Below are 19,755 nucleotides of genomic sequence, written 5' to 3' on the forward strand. Positions count from 1 at the left end.
TCTTTCCAATTCTTCACTAATCCTTTAGGATCTTTAGTTATTTCACTATAAAGTTCAAGAAAGTTTGAACAGGATTCTGTGCAATAACACACACACTTCTTACATATTTTATGTGTAAGATTACTTTTCATTACTTTTTTTTTTTTGTTGCCTGAATTTTGATAAAAAATTTTGGGTTTGGTTCATAATCAACAGTGACATACACTTGTCATCCTTGCTTATGTAAAAACTGTGTTATTAGCTTGAGAGCTAATTTTGCCTTTGGTAAGGAACTTTGAACCTGAATAAACCATTCTATGAATACTGCATGACACTTTTAAGCATTTTTCAAGAAGCAAAAAAGAAAATGCCATTAAATTAATTCATCCTTGAGCTTTCTAAATACAAATATTTCAGAACTTGCAGTAGTATTTGAATTTCCGAAATTTAAAATGAGTTTCTTTTGCTTCCTGAACTGACTGACTTTGTCCCGTACTTACTCTGAAATGCATTCTGTTGAGATTCCTTGGCAATACCAGGTGATTCAAGATTATACAGTTTGTTTTGACACAAAATCATTGACATTTTGACACAAAATCCAAGTTGTATTTGAAAGCCTTTCTATCCTTTCCCACCTGAAAATATGCTTTAGAAAAGAAGAAAAAAGAAAAAAGACATTTTGGCAGTTCCTCTTGAGATACTGGTATCTCTAGTATAGAAAAATTAATTTAATCCATGTTCTTCAAGAAGCCTGAAAATAGGAAAGTATCTCGCAGTGACATTGTCTCCTAAGACACATAAACTTAGTGTCTCCAGGTGAGGTAAATGTGTAGAATCCGATTAGAGTCAGTGGAGATCCAGGCCTTTCCAGTTGTCTAAACACTGGCATTCCAATGGCACAGGTCCTGGGACACTTTTCTGGTCTTCATAGGAGCACAGAAATGGAGCACTCCGGAGGAGCACAAGTCTTCTGCAGCTCTTCTGCTGGCTCACACCTCTCTCAGACACACCATGGATCAGAAGGCAAATATCATTTGTCAGTGTTGAGGCCACTGAATGCAGGACTTTATCATTAGGGCCATGCATGTGCTGGTTTGTGGGGTGGATGGGGCTCCAGGTCCCGTGACTGTTCCTGCTCAATCCCCACTGATTGATTAGTAGCTGAGTTCAGTTACTTGAGGATCCCAGTGCTTATACTTGAGCATTCTGTCAGATCTCTGTCAGAAACTTGTCTCCCTGGCCAACAGCTGCCTCTCTCATGTACTTCTAGGGCCACTGGGAGCCAGCTGGGCACCTGATGTAACATCAAAATAGCTGCCTTCATCTCAGAGTGAATCTCACCTCTTATACCTAAAGAAATACAAGAAGCATCTGGATGATGCTCTTACTCATACAATTTACTTTTAGGTAGTTCTGCAAGGAGCAGGGAGTTGGACTCAAAGATCCCTATGAATCCCTTCCAACTTGAGGTATTTTGTGATTCTGAATAGGTCTTTAAATCCCTGAGTCAAGTCACTAGTGCAAGTTATTGAGCTCTCCTGATCTGGAAAAACAAGCACCCAAAATCAGGAAGACATAGAGAAAACTAGACCAGCATGGCAGGCTGTATGATGGAAAATTTCTAAAACACTTCCTCTTCCACATCTCTCTAAAGATTAGGAAATTTTGCATCTAACTTCTCAACAGCAGTCCAGCTACCTTAGGTGTGTTAAATGGGCTTCATTTGGTGATAGATCATTGCTACTGTAGGCCAGCAAACAGGTTCAGCTCTGTGCAAATAATTTTAAATTAATTTAAAAACCTGACTTCTGTTAGATCATAAGAGACAAGATTTAAAAGAAATTTAAAGACATAAGCAGACATAAGCCAGAGAAAGGGGAAGAAGCCTCATGTGCAATGCCCAAGAGCAGCAGCACCAGCTCCAGCAGCCTCCCTCATGGCACAAGGAAGGGGCACTGCTGTTTGCACTCAGGGAGTTAAATCCCATCCCCTTCTCAGCAGCTTTCATGCATCAAAGCATAACATTTATAGCTGAGACACAAAGCATTCTGATGCTGACTTTGATGAATTGAGGTGCTTTTGCTTTTGCAAGGTCCTGTCCTCTTTTGCCCTTCATTCCAAATGTCTGTTTATCACTCTGAAGGGTTTGTTTGCTGTGTTTTGTTTACATGTTGTCTGATCTGAAGGTTTGGTGAAACAGCAGTTTCACAAGCTCCTCATTATGTTTTATGCAGAAGCAGTTGGCTGATTAATGGAGGATGTGCAAATCAGTCAGTGCAAAGAAAAATTCAAGAGTTTGCACAAAGCAAAAAACCAAACAAACATGGACCAATCAAAACCCAATCAAAATATGAGTTTTCATTCTTAGCCTTGAGAGAGAAAACTTCCAGTGAAAAAATCCATAAATGTTTTTATTCAGGGGAATAATTTTTTAATAATAAAGAGATACAAAATACTAGAATAAAAATAGGTCTAAATATGTAATTTTAACTCTTTAGTAAGGAAGCCATTTTAAACATCAATGCCGAGTGTATTCTGTATTTAACAATTTCTATAGAATTCATACTAATTTTAAATTTATAAGTTAGTGCGACATTTTTGGGTTTGTTTCGCAGCCTGGATGAAAGAAAGGCATAAAGTGTAGCAGACAATAACAAGTTCAATGATTCAGTCAGTTTAGAAAGTTTACATTTGGTATAGGATTACAGTCATAGATATATGAAACCCAGATTGCCACCTCTTTCATGGCCATACCTACTATCCTCTTTTCCATCAAGTGCTTCAACAAACCTACATCTGATATGCCAATTATAAGAATTTAGAAAATTACCAATGACTAAGTGAAAGGCAGTTGCTGACAGACTCAAATTTTAGTAGCTAATTTGTAACTGTTAGCAATTCCCTTATGCTAGTTTTATTTTTATGACTGTTTTTTGCTGCTTACCTTTCCCTTTTAATGCCCACTTTAACTTCTCTTGGTTTGTGAAACCAAGGCCTTTTAGAATTATTTGTAGAGCAAAACAAACGTATGAAAGCTACAAGCCTTTTTTTTTTTAAATAGATGCTAATATTGTGATGCTACTATTCAAGATGAAGTATTTCCTATTATGTATTGTTCTTTTATAATAAAATTAACATATCAAATAGTTAAATGAGGAACTTGGTTACTACCCTTTTCTTGTAAACCATTTTGATTCAGGTTATTGAATATAGGTATCCAAATTTGAAAATCTCTTGATTAGATTGCTACTGACACGTTGATTTCTTCTGATAATGCTGTTGCATTCTTTCCCTTCATTTACCCTCCGCAGCTGTGACTGCCTCACTGGATGGAAAGGTGCCTTTTGCACAGAAACTGTGTCAGTGTGTGATCCTGAGCATGATCCTCCACATCTGTGTCAGCAAGGCAGTACCTGTGTGCCGCTGCCTGGTGGCTACACATGTCACTGTCCTCTTGGAACAACTGGTACCTACTGTGAACAAGGTATGTCAAATGCACAGTACATTGTACACACAGGTGATGTAAAACCACAGCATTTTGCAATATATCAGTTAAATGTGACATAGAGACACAAAATACAAAATAAATTTAAGAAAGTGATGTTCCTTTCTGTTGGAAAAAGTAATTTAAAGCAATGAATTATTAGATATTGTTTCCTTACTTTGCTTATTTTTAATGCCATTTTTTCCTTCAATTTTTTCAAATCAATCAACCAAGCTCACAAGCATGATTTGTCAGGCACCAAGGGGACAGGAAGCACTGCAGAGCAATGTTATAGTGCTTAATTCAATTCCCAAGCTCATCATAATTAAGTATGATGGGAAATACACTTGAGATCACAGTAGAGGGAAGCATCTGGGACCTTATCCAATTTCTACTGATCCTAATGGAGAGATTCCTGTTGAATTCACAGTCTGTTGGGTAGGAATGCACTGATAATGATGACAAGAAATGGAAACATCACTGTAAAAATCCACAAGTGATTATTCTCCCTGGCTTTTTTTCAACATGCCACCCTCAAAATATGTCCTCAGTTTGCAGGTTTTGCATTTCTTACCCTCATGTAAAGGAATCCTTTATCTGTTTTCTTCTCTGGGAGATTGTGCAAATATTCAACAGTGTGGACAGACAGATGTTGCAAGCTCAGGGACTTTTCCTGAAAGTGCCTGAAGTGACTCCTGAGTGTAAGAAGGTCCACACCCTCTATTCCACAGTCCTTAGATTCGTGTTAATTTTGTTCAAGCTTTTGTTTTGCTGTTGAGAAGCTTTCTGTAAAACTTTTGGAGAACTCCAGTTACTGTTAAATAGCTGCCTTTCCAAACTGCCTGTCAAGGTCCAGCTCTCTTGTTGTGTGAGTTTGAAGCACCAAACTGACAAGCTGAACTGCATTTGACCTGATTTGCAGTCCTCCTCACCCTGTAGATGGATAGTTCTTAAATCCCATTACACGTGGAATTGGTAGGCTCAAATAAAAAAGAATATAGCTTCTGGAAAGTTACTGTTGAATTCCTTATTCCAAGTAAAACGTGCTTGCTTTATTGCCTCTGCTGCAACAGCTGTTCAAGGCTCTTTATATGAACTTTTCAATTTTGAATTCTCATTTCAAGTGAGGTTTTCAAAAGTAATGCCATCTGGATTCAGGACACTGATCATCAGGATATGTACTATACACAAAGCAGGTAATTAATCAGGTAAACAGTCCTGTGTTCTGGTTCCAGAATACATTTGGGTCTTCTTATGATGGCCAAATTATCAGTACAGAACTTATACTGGAGCAAGAGAAAATTATATTTCTTACAGATTGTCTTTCTTGCAGTAATTCTTCACCTGATAAAGACATTAGAGGGTTCCTCTCTGTTTTATTTAAAAGCTTTCCTTTTATGAATAGGTTCTGTGGATCCTGACCAAACTCTGTGCCCTGTATTTCACCTTACTCTGTGGCAGAATAATGAATTATCATGAGATTTTTCAAACAGCAGTTTGCACTTTTAGTGGATGGCAAATTGCTAAAAAACAGCTGCTTATCAAGATTGAATATCTCATCTCTGGAGTAATGGTGGTTATTGGAGCCAAAGGAAAAAGAGACAGAGAGCAATGAACAGCCCAAGGGACTGGGAGAAACAAAGGGTAATTAAAGGATGAAGACTAATGAATGTACCGGCAGGAAGGAAAAAAGTGTGAGAAGAAGACAAAAGAGATTTATGAGGCAAGAAAAGCATAGAGTAGAATTACAAAGGGTAAGAACAAACAGGGGTTTACCAGACAATAGCAACTGGTAAAGACAGCGCAACAGTATGGATTGCACAGGAACAGGTCAGGTGAAGCAAGAAAATGGGGCAATAGGGGTAGAATCACAATAATAAACAAGAGCACTCTGAACACAGCTATTAAGGGTACTCAGGCTAAATCATCAATAAACAAGCATTAACTTGTTTGGCAAACACTAAAAATGTTTGAGGTTCTTTATTAACTATGTAGATGAGAGAGGAGACATGAAGGCCTATGAGCAGATGAGGATGATGCCCATCTTCACTGTAATGGTCTTGCTTAGAGCATCAACTCAAGCCACCAAGGATGCAATGGCTGTCAGCACAGAGATAGGGTGTATTATGGTTAAGCTTTAGATGTCAGAGCGCCACTAGCAAGTGTTCAGTGGTTGGAAAACTAAGTTAGAACAAGACTAAGCCCAGGGAGAGAAAGTTCTGTTAAAGAACACAGTTTTCATGGCACACTTACGGCCCGAGAGTCACAGGACTCACTTGAATATCTCCCAGTGACCATTGCCAATAGGTAAAATGAGCAATACTCTCAGGAGGTTGCAGAAAGGTCTGTATTATTTCATGTGTTTTAGAGGAAATAGAAGAAATAAACCTGCTTGACAAAGAGAAGGTAGCAATTTCAATTACTCTTAATTTCTATTTGTTCACAACAAATTCATATTCAGGAAGTAGTGCAGGGATATTTTGTTGGCTGAAATGCTGAGAGCAAATATTTCACTGTATATTTCAACCTGACAAAGCAAGTACCAGGACTTGCTTTTCTCAGAGAAAGATCAAGAGGTTCAGCAGGTAGACAGTACCCTGGTGACTGACAAATAGGAAGATGCCTGTGAAATTTAAGACCAGTTTTGGGAAGGCAAGCATCCATAATGAGCACTAGGAAAGAAGGACAGGGCTGTAAATTAGATCAGAATGGGCCCAAGAGATAAAGCCTTGTCATGCAAGGCAGAGTAATACATTTGTTCAACTACTTAAAACTCCACTTCTTGGGTGCACTGTGTTGTCCAAACCCATTAACACTCATAAAACAAGAGTGTTACATTTAGAAAGGTAACACTGATGTAAACAAACAAAAATGTTATTAATTTATACCTCCAGAAACAAAAGTGATTTAAATGAAATGGGAAGGAAATAGAAGATTCATGGAGGAGTCTATTTTGCTTGGTGTTAGCATTGCCATTTGGACTCAAACCACTTCCAAGACTCTTTGTGACACATGAAGCAGCGAATCTTGTTCCACTGGTTTGAAAAGGTCACAGCTGTGACAGCAACACAGCAAAGCCAGCCCAGCTCCTGAGGTGCATAAATGGCATCCAAATATTGCCATGATCTGGCCCAGCATTAATTCTTAGTTAGCAGTCCCATAACCACAAGGATTGGAAATATGGGGAAGTAGTTTATCTAGGGTTTTTTTAAAAATTGTTATGTTTTCCATGACACCAAAACATGATGCTAATAAAATCTTTGGGTCATTTGACTAAAAGTTTGCAACTAAAGCACCAGACAATTATAACTTTTCTTCTGATTAAGAAGATTCAGCCCGCAGCAGCATAATAATTTACTTATTTCAAGAACACACAATATTCAAACCAACAAGAGTTTCCAGTAATTTGTCTGGGGAGTGTCCTGCATGGCTTTGCAGGCCAAATTCCAGCATATTCCGTTTGTGCCAATGAACACCTTTGTAATTAGATCTCTCAAAGGGCTTCTGAAGAGGGAGAAGTCTCTAAGGACCTGTTTTTTCAGTTCCCCTGCAAGTGTATAGTAGACCTGTTGGTTTCACTGTGATTATTACTGTGAGAAACAGTGGCCAAGATCAAATGTCAAGGATGATTCTTCCTGAGAAAGAAGAAACAGTGTAAAACCCTTTTACAGCAGGTAGCTTAATTATACAGCACATTATTACATATGTGAACACAATATCTTCTTTCACAAATAGTAATTATTAAGATATGTGAATATTAAAATTACAGGCATTATCCTTAATTACAGCCTGCATTTATATTTTAATCTCTGCTGAATTCTATTTTAGCAGCTTATTCCTCTCATAAGAACTGTGTGCCTGTGTGAGGCCAGTCAGTAATCCTGTCTCCAGCTGTGGCCAACAATGGAGGTTTAGTGAAAAAATTGACACAGCAACTACATGCAATATCTCCCTGGAGCACTCTTTTAGAATCTAAACATTTATTGCTTACCTCTTTTTTTTCTTGCCATTTGTCTTAATGGATTAAATCAAGTCTTTAATCTTGTCATAAGCAGCATCACCAAAGGCTATGAAAAACTTGAACAAAAATAAATTTTAAATCAATAAAGTTCCTCTGACATTCCATTACACATTGAGATGTATTTACACATAAGATAAAGTTTCTATAGGTCCTGAGTATATTTATTTCCCAGATAATTTTGTAGAGGAATTAAGAAGACCTACAATTTCAGATTAGTTTATTGTGAGATAAGAGAGACTGATAATGTTCTTATTTAAGGGGACAGCAATGCAATATTTGAAAGATTCTATAGATGGCACTATTGGAGAACACTTGTCAGTGGTGAAAATAAACAGAGTTTTCATCACAGTATTTCTGTGAATTTTAAATTATTCAGCAGTTTTCTTTAGCAGGAATAGTTTGTGCCACATACGTTCATAAAATCTATTGTGATAATTTTTCTTGACTTCAAGGCATGATAACAGAATGCTACTGCCTTTTTCACAAAGAAACAAGTTAATAAACAGAATTCTTCAACTGTATATAAGTCTCTGAATTCTGTAGCTGCTAATATTGCCTGTCAATGTACAACTCTTGAAGGACTGAAAGAAAATGTAAAGAGTTTTCATTGTTCCGTCCTTGGTTTAAAGAGATACATGTCAAGCAAAAAAGGCATTTCCTTGATGAACAAAGGGTGAGCAACTTCCTTGGGCCATGTTTATTCAACTCAAGTCAATTTCCTACATATTATTTTGATGTCAAATTCCATTATTCTGATATAAATTTTATATAGCAAATTTTTGAAACTACCTGATAAACTAACAGAACAAAAACTCTTTACTTTTGAAATAATTTTTACTATATTTTTTTTTTACTTTCTACACAGTATAGAATGTTACTTGACTTATTTTGGCTACTGTTGTAAGATAAATTAATTCACAGTAAGGTTTAGCTCAACTTGTACATGACAAGACACCTTATATACACAGTCATGTACACTTATGTTGGCTTTACCTGACAATGCAGTTGGACTTGCACAGTCTGTTTCATAGTTACCATTAGGACACTTTTGTTTCTATGTTTAACCACAAGGGCAATTTGCTATTGAGTCACAGTGACTATTGTCACTATTCTCACTATTGTCTTTTAGTCATGTAAGCAATGCCAATCCCATCAAGCTTTATGTCCAGTGATATTTTTTAAAAATTTGTGGCAATATGAGAAAATGCTCAAGTAGTAGCCACAGCATTCATGTTGCATAAGGATAAAATGTGTTGTCAAAATTTTACCTGAAAGGTAGTTTTACCCAAAGGCCATGTAAGCCTTCAGGTTTATCATTAACAGCCCAGTAAACTTCATTTTCAGGGCAGGCACAAGGGAAAATGCATTTGTAATATTTATCTGTATAATTTAAAATGCCAAGTAGAATAAAATTAGTTACCTACTCAAATACATCATATAGAAACCCAAGGGGAAGTCATGTATGATAAAATGAAGGAGATGAATATGCCCTCCACAGTAAGTCAGCCATGTCATCATGGAATGTGTTGTCCCAATGAAAATTCAGTCATCTACTGACCATTGCCTCCACTCACCCAACAGAGCAAGAACAAGATCCAGCCAGCTAACTAGCACTTGGCAGGATGACTCTGAAATTACTTACACTTCCCCTATGAACATGAACAATATGCTGAAAATGTGCTTGCCATCTTACTTTGTGGAAGTGTTCAGAGGTAGGTAGGTAGGTAGGTAGGTAGGTAGGTAGGTAATGGTGGGAACTAGTTTTAAAGCAAAGCACCTAGATTAAAGTGTCTAAATGTGAGTTCAATATATAAGTTCCTAATATGAGTTTAAAGCTCTGAGAGCGTTTCTCAGCCCACAGGGATGGGGCTGGTGTTGGGTCTCAAAGACAGCTTTGTTGAGAAGCCCCAGCAGGAGTTTCCTCCTGCATTGCTTCAGGAGCAGCTTTAAATACCCCATGATCCCGTGCTGAATTAGACTGTAGCAGCATCAAGATCCACTTCATCTGGACCCTAACTCACAGACTGATTTGCAGGTTGGACCTTAACACCTGCCTCATCACTGTGGAACTGATGTTTCACTTGCCCTAGCTCAGCTATCAGGTGTGGGGAGGCTTGATCAGGCTTTACCAAGTGAGAAAATGAGCCAGACATGGTTTTTTCTATGTCTTTTATTATTAGGTCCTCACTCCTTTGAGCAGTGACTCACATTTCCTTTCCCCTTCTTGCTGGAAGGTGGAACACATTGCCCAGAGAGGCTGCAGGGTCTCTGTCACTGGAGATATTCAAGAACTGTCTGGACACAAACCCTGTGCCATGGGCTCTGGGATGACCCAGCTTGAGCAGGGAGGCTGGGCCAGGTGATCCACTGTGGTCCCTTCCAACCATGCTGTGATTCTATGTAGCATCATCAGATACTCGTGTTCAGCTTAGAAAACAGAGCCATTAATCAGATACAGAGGTATTTGTGTAAATGCCTGCTGTAGTCACAATGCATCCCACGGTGCTAAGCATTCTAGTGAGTAATGCAGTAGTTACACAGCAAAGTTCCTCCCAATTTAGCTTATAGGATCAGCAAAGCAATCCATTTACCTCATTTGTTTTAGCAAAGAGCTTCTCAGGAGTAAGCATATCTAACACAGGTGTTGTCTTGTGCGAGTTTAGCTGAGCTTCTTATTTTCTTATGTTAGGTGAAAAACAAAGTTTCCTGCCAAGAAAACAGCATTAGAGTGCTTCAGCCTCTGATGTGTTGGTTTTGTATATGCCTGCCATAAAAGAAAATTGAAAAGCTTGAATTGTCATATTCTTCATGTTAAAAGTTTGCCTGTCTATAGAAGAAATTTTGCAAAAATGAAAATGAAATTTCATACTGCTCACCTCTGTGCACTGTGGTAGAGTCAATGCATTCTGTTTTGGTATATATGTGCATGTATGGGTTCCAAGCACCTGTCAAGCCAGATTTTTTCCATGCATATAATCAGTACTTGCAGAATCTACAGGCCATTTACAAGAAAATTATAAGTCATTCTACTACTTCCTATAGTTACTCCTGCTGCATTGTGGCAAAATATGTTACTTTCTGACACTTGTAAGATACATTTATTGGGAATAAGCATACTTCTTATAGATAACGAAAATAAAATATTTGCATCTTAGAAGTTCCAGAATGAAGTATATTAAATAGAGTATTGTATTTGACATCTATAAATCAGGATAATACCTTCCTTACTAAAGAATTGACATCTGTTGCTGAATCTGTGGGTCTTATTTTTCAATACTCTATCTGAAATATGAAACCATGGACTTAATTCTTTCTCTGAGTGATACTATAAAATCATCTTTTATCCTTGTTCTCCTTCTCTGTTTCAAGGCTTTTTATCACAGCAATCTTCCTTTCATATCCCTCCCAATGTCAAGCAATGTAGCATTTCAATCCTGCTGATTTTCCTCTCACACTAGTCATTGTCCAGGCTTCCTCCATAAGCAGCAAAGAATTAACTGCATTGATAAAGTGACACTGAATCTGCCACAGAGACTTTCAGATACCTCATTACACACTTTGCCTAAGGCGACCTTTCAAGCAGCAGCACATTTTCATGTAAGATTGACCACTGTGGCACAGTTCCTCCACATGTAAGTCCCACTGGGCAAACATCTGCTAAGAGAAGACTGACTTACAAATTATGCATGAAAAAAAGTCTATGTACAAAATGAATTATTATTACTGATTGTTTCTAAAATATAAAGACATCAATATAGGGATTTTAACTACTAATGGAGAGCCTTGTCTCACCCACTGAAAAAAAAAAATCCATATGGAATAAAAAGTGTTACTCTGTCTTTTGTACCTGATAATGTTAATAAGTTTTAGTGATGTAAAGTACAGCACCAAATCTGTTTAGCAATCTTTATTACTATTTATCATCTAGGGTAATTGCTATTCTAAATGCTTCTGTTTCTGTGAACTCTTAAGTATAGATGCCAGGAACTTCATGCTTTAGACTTTATGCAATATATTACTACAGACACTGCCTAGCCTTGATAGCATGCATAACAGCTATTGTGACCCTTAGGATGGGAGTGATTTGAGATTATATATAGATTGAACAACAGCCCATCAAAAGCCTGATTCAGATCATTCAAGCATTAAATAAATCCACTCTAACCAATATTCCAGTGATTACAACTTACTTTTAGACTTACTGAGATTTTGTGCCATCAAATCCATGTACCTTCCTCAGAAATATTATCTGTAATCTACCGGGGGGAATTAGTAAAAAGGTCAGCTGTGCAGTTACTGCCATTCAAGAGGCATCCTCAGGTCAGGCTATGCTGATAACAGGTGAGAGATCTGGATCTTCTGCAGTGATGCATCTGCCTGCTGGACACTGTCCACCAGGGACACCTTGAGCCCTGTTCTGAGGGAGGTGGTGTGACAAATAGACAAATGACAAGAGCTTGCAGCGTGCTGGCTGTGTTCCAGCCTAATAACTGAGGCCCATCTGTCATAGGCAGTGCAAGGTGCAGCTGGGTGGTGAGTGGGCTCACCAGCAGATGCTGGGCAGAAAACTTGAGTGTGGAAAGACAGCAAAAGGTACCTTGGAATGCACTTCAAGGACATCCTGAAGGTATATGTGACTGAGAGCAAGTTACCATGAAACAATGAAATTGGGAGCACCAAAATGAGGAAAGACATTGGTCTCTTAGATGGAAAACAGCACAGCCTCAGCTGGGAAATGCAGAAATGAGAAGGGAACACTTACAACTCAGGCATTTAACACTACTGTTTAACTAAACTGTAAAAACAGTTTTACACACACAGGTCTAAATACGAACAGCTAAGTAGCTTGATTATTCCAGTGAACCCACAAATACAGTAAAGTGACAACTACCTTATCTACACGAAACTACCACTAACATGATAATGTATCGGCTAATACCTCACATTATTAGAGAGTTTATTTACAAGAGCGTGTAGTTACAGGACAAGGGGGAATGGCTTCAAGCTGAGAGTAGGTTGAGATTAGGTATTAAGAAAAAAATCTTTGAGGCTGGTGAGGCATGGGAACAGGCTGCCCAGAAAAGTTGTGGATGCCCCATCTCTGGAAGTGCCCAAGACTAGGCTGGATGGAGTCCTGAGCAAGCTGACCTACTGGAAGATGTCCCTGGCCATAGCAGGAGAGTTGGATCAAGATGATCTTTAAGGTCCCTTCCAAACAAACTCATTCTGAGATTCTTTGATTCTATGATCATTATATCTCAAATATGCAATGTTACAGTGGGAAAAACTGGAAATTTTTTCAAGTCACATAAGCATTATAGAAAAGTGTAATAATTTATCAGTTGGCTGAAGGCAACTGAACCAGCCTAATTTTGTAGTGGTATATGAACAACCAGCGCTGAGGGAAGAGGTAAGACAGAATGATAAGTTGTGTGCAGCTCAAAAGTGTACATTGTATCCTAACTGTAATTGTGTGAGTATTCTCTTTCACTATAAAACAGGATTATTTGAATTATCAAACATCTCAGTGTGATTACCCGAAAAACAAATTTCAGCAACAATTAATGAATTGTTCCCACTTAAAAGGTACATTCTTATAACACACAAAGTAGCTCATTACAAATCCTCCACTAGGATTTTCATCTGTATGGTGAGAAAAAAAATGTTTATTTTGACTCCTGCAACAGCATTTTGCATTTCATTTTTTAAACAATGTGAAATTTACACTTATACTTATTTGAAAATGAATGCTAACAAGATCATATTTATTTTGCATGAGAACTGCAGCCTTAATTGTTGAGGAAAATAAGGAACCCAGAAGACAATGGCATTGATTTGCTATTATTTAAGTTTTATTTTGTATCTAGGTTATTTTTATTCTGTGAAAAGTGAAGAATGGGAAGTATTATGTACAGCATTTAAAAACCATACAAAATAACTGGTTCCATAATAATGCTGTCCTCTCAAAATATCTTTCAGAAGACCTTTCCTCTTGCATTTTTCAGATATTTCCATTAGTGATGCATCCTTCAGAAATAATGAATCATCATGGATGTCATTTGCACCCTTTTATATCCGGCACAAGACCCATATTAAACTGCAGTTCCAGCCTCTCTCTCCAGATGGGATCCTGTTCTACACTGCACAGCACTTGGGTACTCAGTCAGGTAAGGGGATTCCAGCTTGCTGCTATCACACAGCCAGGTACTTTTGTGTAAGAGAAAGGGATTATGTTGGGGTGATTCAGGCATTCAGTCTCTGTAACCCATTGCCCATGGTGGCTGGGTTTTATCACAGAATCATAGACTGTTAGGGGATTGGAAGGGACCCTAAACATCATCTCGTCCCAAGTCTCCTGCCATGGGCAAGGACACTTTCCACTAGACCAGGTTGCTCAAGGCTTTCTCCAACCTGGCCTTGAGCACTGCCAGGCCTGAGGCATTAACAAGGCCCTGGGCAACCTGTTCCAGTGTCCAACCACCCTCACAGTAAAATATGTCTTCCTAATACCTAACCTAAATTGTCTCTCTTTCAAATTTTCACTACTCATTGTGCTGTAGTCCCTCTCTGGCTTCCTTGATTCCCTGCAGACACTGGCAGGTTGCTGTGAGTTCCCCACACAGCCTTCCCTTCTCCAGACTGATCAGCCCCAGCTTTCTCAGCCTGTCTTTGTAGGGGAGTTTCTCCAGTCCTCTTATTAATATTATGGCCTTCCTCTGGACTAGCTCATATAATTCCATATCCTTCTTGTGCTGGGGAGAGAACTGTATGCAGAACTGTATTGAACAGTTGATTTGAACTGTAAATAATCAAGTTCATAAGAAAGAAACATGCAAAACCAAAGTTTAAGATAGTCCAAGGCCAGAAAGTACTTAGGGAACTTATTTAATGGTTCAGGAAAGCACTTCCCCCTGAAAGTGACCTCAGCCAGCTTTTTAGATGCTACACTAAGATTCTCACTTTGGGGAGCTGGACTGGTGTTTTAAATGACCAAAACCAAAGCAAGATAAAAACTCATCAAACAAGTTAAGTGCAAGTGAACAGAGCAAATGAGGCTTCTCAGAAGTGTAGCTTGTTATTATATAATGTTGAAAAGTGTGCTGGTGCAGCATATAAAACATGCAAGTTCTGCATTTCCCAGATATGCAGAGTGACAAATAAATCTAAATAAAATATGTATAGAAGTATTTTAAATTTTACTAAGTTATCATTCCTATGTCATGAAAACATACTGTGATAGTGTAAGTACATTCTAAAATTTAGGCTTTAAGGTGTACATTTTTGTAATTACTTTATTAACATATTCAATTGCATTTAAATGTTGATTGCTGTTTAAAAACCAGAAGCATTATGTCATCCATAACATCATCTTAGAGCAGATTTTTCTCTTGTATTGAGCAGTAGTTTATGCAAAAATGATTCTTAATATGACAAAACAAGTTAATTATTGATCATATGTTTTTACATGCCTTTGTTCAAAGTCTAAAGCTCTAAGATACTTCAATAAACAGCCACAAATTCATATAAACGCACATATGCCCAATGTACCAGCACCTTACTGTGTACACAGATGTTTCAACAGGTTGATAATGCATCATACACTGCTGACACCTCCTGTTTGCCTTATTCTAATTGCAACCACATACAGAGAAGAAGCTTCAAAGAAAAGTATATGGAGCATCTGTAATAAAAATACATGTATTACCAAAGAGCTCTGTATTCTACAATGAATCTTTTATAGTTCTATCACTTACAGGCCAAATTCTGAGATTCCTGGTGAATTGTTCTCTCCTGTATAAACTAAAGCACTGAGTAAGGATCTGAGTAAGGATCAGAAAGAATAGTCAGAGGTCATGAAAGCAGCTTAGCATCTAATGAAATTAAATACCTTTTTGGAAGCATCAAAAAGAGTGCTAAGTATGTTTGGGTTGGGCCAGGAGTGGTGTAGCCTGAGCATGCCCTCATTTTCTTGCCATTCCTGAGTGTTTAGTTTGCACAGGAAAGAATATTTTCTTTCAATCACTTTCTAGAATCATAGCAATTCAATTTCAAAATAAAATTCCTAAAATTCCTCTTATACACAGGGATTTATTTACAAATTTCTTATTTCTACTGTTGTCTAGTTTTGAAAGACTCAGGAAAAGCTAGTCACCAGGTTTTTTAATTTTGCCTTCGTATAATCGTGTCAAATCCAGGCCAGAATTAGAGTGAAAGACCTAGAAGTATTCTTAGCTGCGAGCAGATGAGATACAGCTTTCTGTTGAAGATTAGTTTAGAAAGAACTCAAATAAAGTTTCTTCTTCTGTACAGTTATATAAGAGTTAATAAATTAATCACTGAAACCATAGGATTTTATTTCTAAAATTCCTTTTTAATAGGAAATAATTCAGTATTTTTTCCCTCACTATGCAATGCTGTTGTTTTTTTTTTAAGAAATTAGGTAACTATACAGCTAATTTAGCAATGATACTGAGTAGCACAGTTATGTATCAGCTTGGTTTGTCACTCACATAAACAATACACTGGAACTTTTCCTTCAGAGACATGTACCACCGAATAATCCTCCCATCACTAAAAACAAAATCACATCTTTAGTAGGTAAGAAAAAAACACAAGATGTCTGTTGAAACATTTTCCTCTAGGTTTTTTCTTTCCAAAGAACATGAGAGAACTTTCTAGAAAGGGCAAGTCTCCTTACTTTGAAGTTGATGTGCTGATCCCAGCTTCTATTCCTCTAAAAATATCACTAAGACAGTACACAGATTTAAATACTTCACAAACTGGCACAAAATGGAAAACATCCTGTGAATCTGTTAGCCTAATTTCCTATAATTGCCAGTCATCCATTTTGTTGCTTTGTCAACTATTTCTGAATGTGCATCCTGACTTCAAGTATGGTACTATTGATTTCTGCAGGCCCTAAGAAAATAATTTCCAAAGTCTGACAAAATTTATGTGGCTGGCAATGTTAATAACAAGTTAGGGATAAAACCCAACCCAACAAGTGAGTTGACTTCAGAAACTTGAAGATACGAAACTTGAAGACAAGGGAACTTTTTTCCTCCCTTTTGACTACTTGCTCTATGCACTGCATCTGGGCAAGGTCTCTGCAAACACTATGGAACTCATGTGGAGCCCAGCACACTGTTTGTAGAAGGCCAGCTCACTTCACATTTTCTCAAGGGCAGTGTATTATTCTATTTTTACCAATGAAAGCATGAACTCCTAATGATTAAACAACCTTTAATTCAGACAGGGCTTGCTGGATGCCCATCAAGTGCTTGAACAAGGTATATAAGTCAGTCCATTTACACAGCAGCCACTCTATATGTTTGGAGGCCTTGGCACTCTGGGTGAAAGGCAGTTTAAAAGCAGCTGTGCTTTTTTGTTGAGTCACAGCATTACTGAAGCTTTACCTTAGTTATCAAAAGTGGAATATGCCATAGACTGCCTGCATTATTCCAGAGTTCAGGCCAGGGTGATGGAAAGGTTTGCTCCCCAAAGAGATGAGAACGAAGAGTCATGCTAGGTGACTAAGAATGAAGTCAGGTCAATAAACAGAATGGCATGACTCATGCTAAATTTAACATTCAACATTTGCAACAGCATTTCTCTGTCTCTCTTTAGCCAGATTTTGTCACCTACCTGGTCTGAAAAACCTAAAAACTTTAACTCCTGGTATTTAAGGCATTTCAGTTTATAAATCTGTAACATGAAAAGAAGAGAATGCCAGTACAAGTATGTGATGTCTGCATGATGAAAACTGAATAATGGAACTGGACTAAAATCTTTTGGAAATATTCAGAACTTTTAAATATCTAAAAGGCAGGAGTATTATTTTCCTAATCAGAAAGAAACTGATCATCCACTCACTTTTAAAACAAGAATTTGAGTGGTTAAGTCTTTTTTTCTTTGCAGCCATATTTTCTTAGCTGACAGGGACATAATTTCTGCTTTATTACTAGTTTTGGAATCATTGTATGGACTAAATCAGCAGTGTAGGAAGCAGAACTGGCAGCCAGCTGTGTGACAGAACAGACATCCCCACTGTCCTGAAATCTGTTGCAAATGAAGTGTTATTGTTACCCATTTGACACTGGTAAGCAGTTTGGCAAATTGAGGCTGCTCAAGGAAGGTGGCTCCTTCCAGCTGCCAAAATGTGCCAGGGTGACAGTGATGACTAAAGGAAGCACAATACATCTCTTCACAAAGAAGAAACACATTTTGGAAAGATGAGGCTGAACAGTCTAATCTACAAATAGATGAGTGCCCACCCCTTGTAGACACGTGGGCATCACTGTATGCAAGGTTGCTCCGGATCCCAGCTATGCCCTTCCTGCTAAGGGATGGTGCTCCAAACTGAAGCTGGACTCTATTATTGACACACTGATTTTTTTACATGGTTTGAGAAATATACAGGCTTGACTTGACATCAGTTTTCAGTCTTGCATGAGCTAGAACTCAACACATGGAGCAGAATAAATTATAATAGTCCATGAAAGCATATCCATGGGTAACTCCCTTAAATGTGTGTTAGGGGCACTGGCTATGGTCACCCCTAGGTAAAATATCAAGTTACAACAGCTGCAACAAGCTCCTTTACCTTGCCAGCCAACTGGTACCTAACTGCATGCACACACTCAGACATGGGAAAAGACAAGGTTAACAAACTTAAAGGAAGACAGCTTCAACCATGTTGACATATTACCAGCTAGCAATTAACAGCAGAAGCTGCAGAGAGTGGGAAAAAGGATCATCTCTTCTCTGTTCTTCGTTCCCTCATTTTACCCCACTATAGCCCTTTCTTTTCTTCCCTTTTCTCTCCTTGGCCTTAGGCCTTACTCTGGCTAGTGGAGATGCTCAGGAGGCATGTGAAGGACAACTGCTGGTCAACTAGGTTTCCTCTCAGGTGGACACCAGAGTGCATCACCTTCCTGGGCCACAGATTGTAGCCATTCAGCTGGAGACTGATAGGGCTATTTCAACCCCTTCTAGACAAGAAAAGTTCTGCTCCTGGAAGAAAATGTAAGGGGTGACAGTGTAAGAGATTGTGGTTCAGGTCCATGAAAAATCATTCAGGAGAGCAGGATGAGAGGAAAACTATGAAGAACAGAATGATGAAAAACAAGAATGAAAGCAATGTGAACTCAGCTCAGCAAGGCAGGAAGAAGCAGTGAGCAGATAGCTCTTGGAGCTGTGGTGGTTATAGGATGCATCAGGCCAATACGAGGCAGTAATACTGCTTGAGACACAGGCACTTCATCATGGTGGTTAACAAGGCCAGTTTGGAATGAAGAGGAGCACACAGCCGAACCTAGACTAAGAGGTTTCATGAACTGGGAGTGATTCCCATGAATGTTACTGCTTATGAGGATAAAAGGCTCAAATGTTCACCCTGCCACTAAGATGGTGTCAGTGATCAATAACAACTTCTGAAAAAAATGGTGCAAGGAGAGTGGAGGAAGTGCTACTCAGTACCACAGTGATTGAAACTGGCACTCTGGGCTTGAGCTAGAGCACAGAAGGGTGGGGTAAACTCACCCAACAGAAGGCAGAGGCTGCAAACATACACCCAGAGGTGCTGTCTCGGGGCTCCAAAACAACTAAAGGAACCCAGACTGTAGATGTTCAGTAACCAGGAAACCACAGGGTAGGGCTCCTGGGACACCTAAACTGCAGGAAGCTGCTGAAACACTGAGCTCATCAAAGCTTCTGTCTTCAGCTTAGCATAGAGGCTCCTGCTCAGTAACACAGGATGAGACAAAAGACAAGCAACACATGCTTAAAGGACTCTAGATCTTCAGTAGTCCCAGGACTAATCAGTGACTTTGAGCACACAGGGAGCATTCAGAGACACTTGTATCTGTGTATCACTGAGATTTTGGTCATATCAGCAAAACAGTGAATGCCACTGAGTACAAGATTACATCCACTAGTACAAAGGTCACTTGAAAGTATGTTCTGGAAGTTCCTTTGGCCATGCAAACTAGTGGGAAATACTTCTTAATTTTCAATAGACCATAGGAAAAACCTCAGTTACTCTTTTAACAGGTTAAGAAAGGCCTTGCTTTACACACACACCCCAGAGCACAAGGATAGACTGAAGTCACTGTGAGGAAGAGACCTGGAAACAGAAATGTTAAAAATACCATCCAGGATGCTGTCCCAGCTCATAGTGTGTCAGCTTAAGACACTGACACTGTGTTTAGACCTCCTAGGAAATACATCTGTATCGGGCATATTCTGTAGTGTCAGCAGTAAATGCAGAGAT

General features: G+C 38.5%; 1 protein-coding gene across 1 annotated transcript in view; it reads left to right on the forward strand.

The window, feature by feature from the left end:
• Nucleotides 1-19,755, forward strand: part of EYS (eyes shut homolog) — a 704,807-nt gene that overhangs the window by 680,013 nt on the left and 5,039 nt on the right. The window contains exons 47-48 of the mRNA XM_058801756.1: nucleotides 3,291-3,463; nucleotides 13,490-13,651. Of these exons, the coding sequence (XP_058657739.1) occupies nucleotides 3,291-3,463; nucleotides 13,490-13,651 (335 nt within the window). The remainder of the gene's footprint in view (nucleotides 1-3,290; nucleotides 3,464-13,489; nucleotides 13,652-19,755) is intronic.

Source organism: Ammospiza caudacuta, chromosome 3 (genome assembly GCF_027887145.1).
Source record: "Ammospiza caudacuta isolate bAmmCau1 chromosome 3, bAmmCau1.pri, whole genome shotgun sequence".
Taxonomy (NCBI): Eukaryota; Metazoa; Chordata; class Aves; order Passeriformes; family Passerellidae; genus Ammospiza; species Ammospiza caudacuta.